Source organism: Agrilus planipennis, unplaced genomic scaffold (genome assembly GCF_000699045.2).
Source record: "Agrilus planipennis isolate EAB-ADULT unplaced genomic scaffold, Apla_2.0 scaffold350, whole genome shotgun sequence".
NCBI lineage: Eukaryota > Metazoa > Arthropoda > Insecta > Coleoptera > Buprestidae > Agrilus > Agrilus planipennis.
This window is the reverse complement of record NW_020439131.1, coordinates 190,095-191,667: the sequence shown is the minus strand read 5'-3', so window position 1 is coordinate 191,667 and position 1,573 is coordinate 190,095. Positions and strand designations below refer to the sequence as shown.

General features: G+C 33.7%; 1 protein-coding gene across 1 annotated transcript in view; it reads right to left on the bottom strand.

Moving 5' to 3' along the window:
- LOC108742452 overlaps nucleotides 1-1,573 on the bottom strand; it is a gene marked incomplete at its 3' end in the record, with an annotated part of 40,474 nt that overhangs the window by 620 nt on the left and 38,281 nt on the right. Inside the window, exon 6 of the mRNA XM_025977763.1 lies at nucleotides 488-787. Coding sequence (XP_025833548.1) covers nucleotides 488-787 — 300 coding nt within the window. The remainder of the gene's footprint in view (nucleotides 1-487; nucleotides 788-1,573) is intronic.

Sequence of the window (1,573 nt, the reverse complement as noted above, 5' to 3'; positions counted from 1 at the left end):
CAGTCTTAGGACTGACGACCTTATGATGATGATGTTAGACAATAATATAAATTCAGCTATAAATAGTGTCCAATTTTTAGTATGAATTTAATTAATGCTATAGTGATTAATTTTTAGAATTATTTCAGTTTTTTTAAATTAAAAAACTTAATCTTATGAAAACGAGCTCACTATATCTGTAAGACTCGGGGCCACGGCCCCCCTTATGAACCCTCCAAAAACTTCACTGCTTATATACTAAATAAATAGGTCAAACGTTTACCTGTTCATGAGAAAACGCCACCGTCTTCTTTCCAAATCCTTTGGGACTTTTCATAATCACGATATTATTCTCATTTTTATTTTTACTATTGTTATTATTATTGTTGTTGTTGTTGTTATTGTTATTATTATTTGTACCACAGCTGTTTGTAACACCACCACCGCTATTATTGTTCAAGTATATGCTTCCGATTTTGTTGTTGCAATCTTCCGCACTTTTTCTTACTGGTAAAATTTCATCCAGTTCACTATTCGCTACTTTACCGCCAGCCGTACCGCAGTAGGACTCACGGCCTTTAGCTGCTTGATGATAGGCCACCGCGGCCGTTTTGTCGTTTCCGTTTCCTATGGATAGTTTCTCGCCCAGCGCCTTATCTAGCTTGTGAATATCGAATTCTTTGCTGAAATATGCGCCTTCCAAGTCGTACCTCTTCGTCGGCCCGCCGCACGACGCCGTTGGGTGGTAAAAAAAATTTTCCCCGTAAATATTAACAGGGTTGCAAAAATTGACGTCCTGCTGCACGAACTGTGGCGAAAGTGATTCACTTGATGAACCCGACGGTCCTTCCAAATCCATGATATTGAAATTGTCAATTCTTCAGTCTTTCAGAGTCTGTTACGGCTTTATATAAACACACAAAAATTATTATAGGTACCTATTTTGTGAATTAGATTACTTTAGGCTAGGTTAGGTTATATTGCATAACAAAATTGGTACATTTAAGTCAAAATAACAGCTCCAGTTTAAAGAGACCATAACTTAAAATCTTTTTAAAAGTTGTTGTACTTACTGTCACTTAAAATTTATTAATTTAATCTTTTGGTTCTGCGCATTGCGTCTATGACAGATATTTTCAATTTTGCAGGGTGAATAATTTTTTAAGTAATTTTTAATTAGATATTTATTCGGCAATTAATACTTGTTTTGTTTGTTCACGGAAATTCTCGGGAAATGGACGATAAAACCCCTAGTGTCTATTGGCACCAATAGAGGAAAATACTCCTTTATTTTTACGGACTCCACAAGTATACCTATAGGTACTAGTAAAAATCATATTTTCGTTACCCTATTATTTCGTTGATAGACGTTTGTTTTTTTTAACTAAAAATTTTAAAATCAATATAAATGGTAGCATCAAAAATTGCCAAGATTGTTGGAAATTGATGAAAATTTTATAAAATAAAGGGGCGGTTTGTCTAGTAATAATCATTTAATAATCAATTATTTGGTATCAAACCTTGAAAATCTCAAAAACGTAAAAATTATTAGGTATAGATACTTTTTAATTAACCCGAATCTGTTGCCAAGATA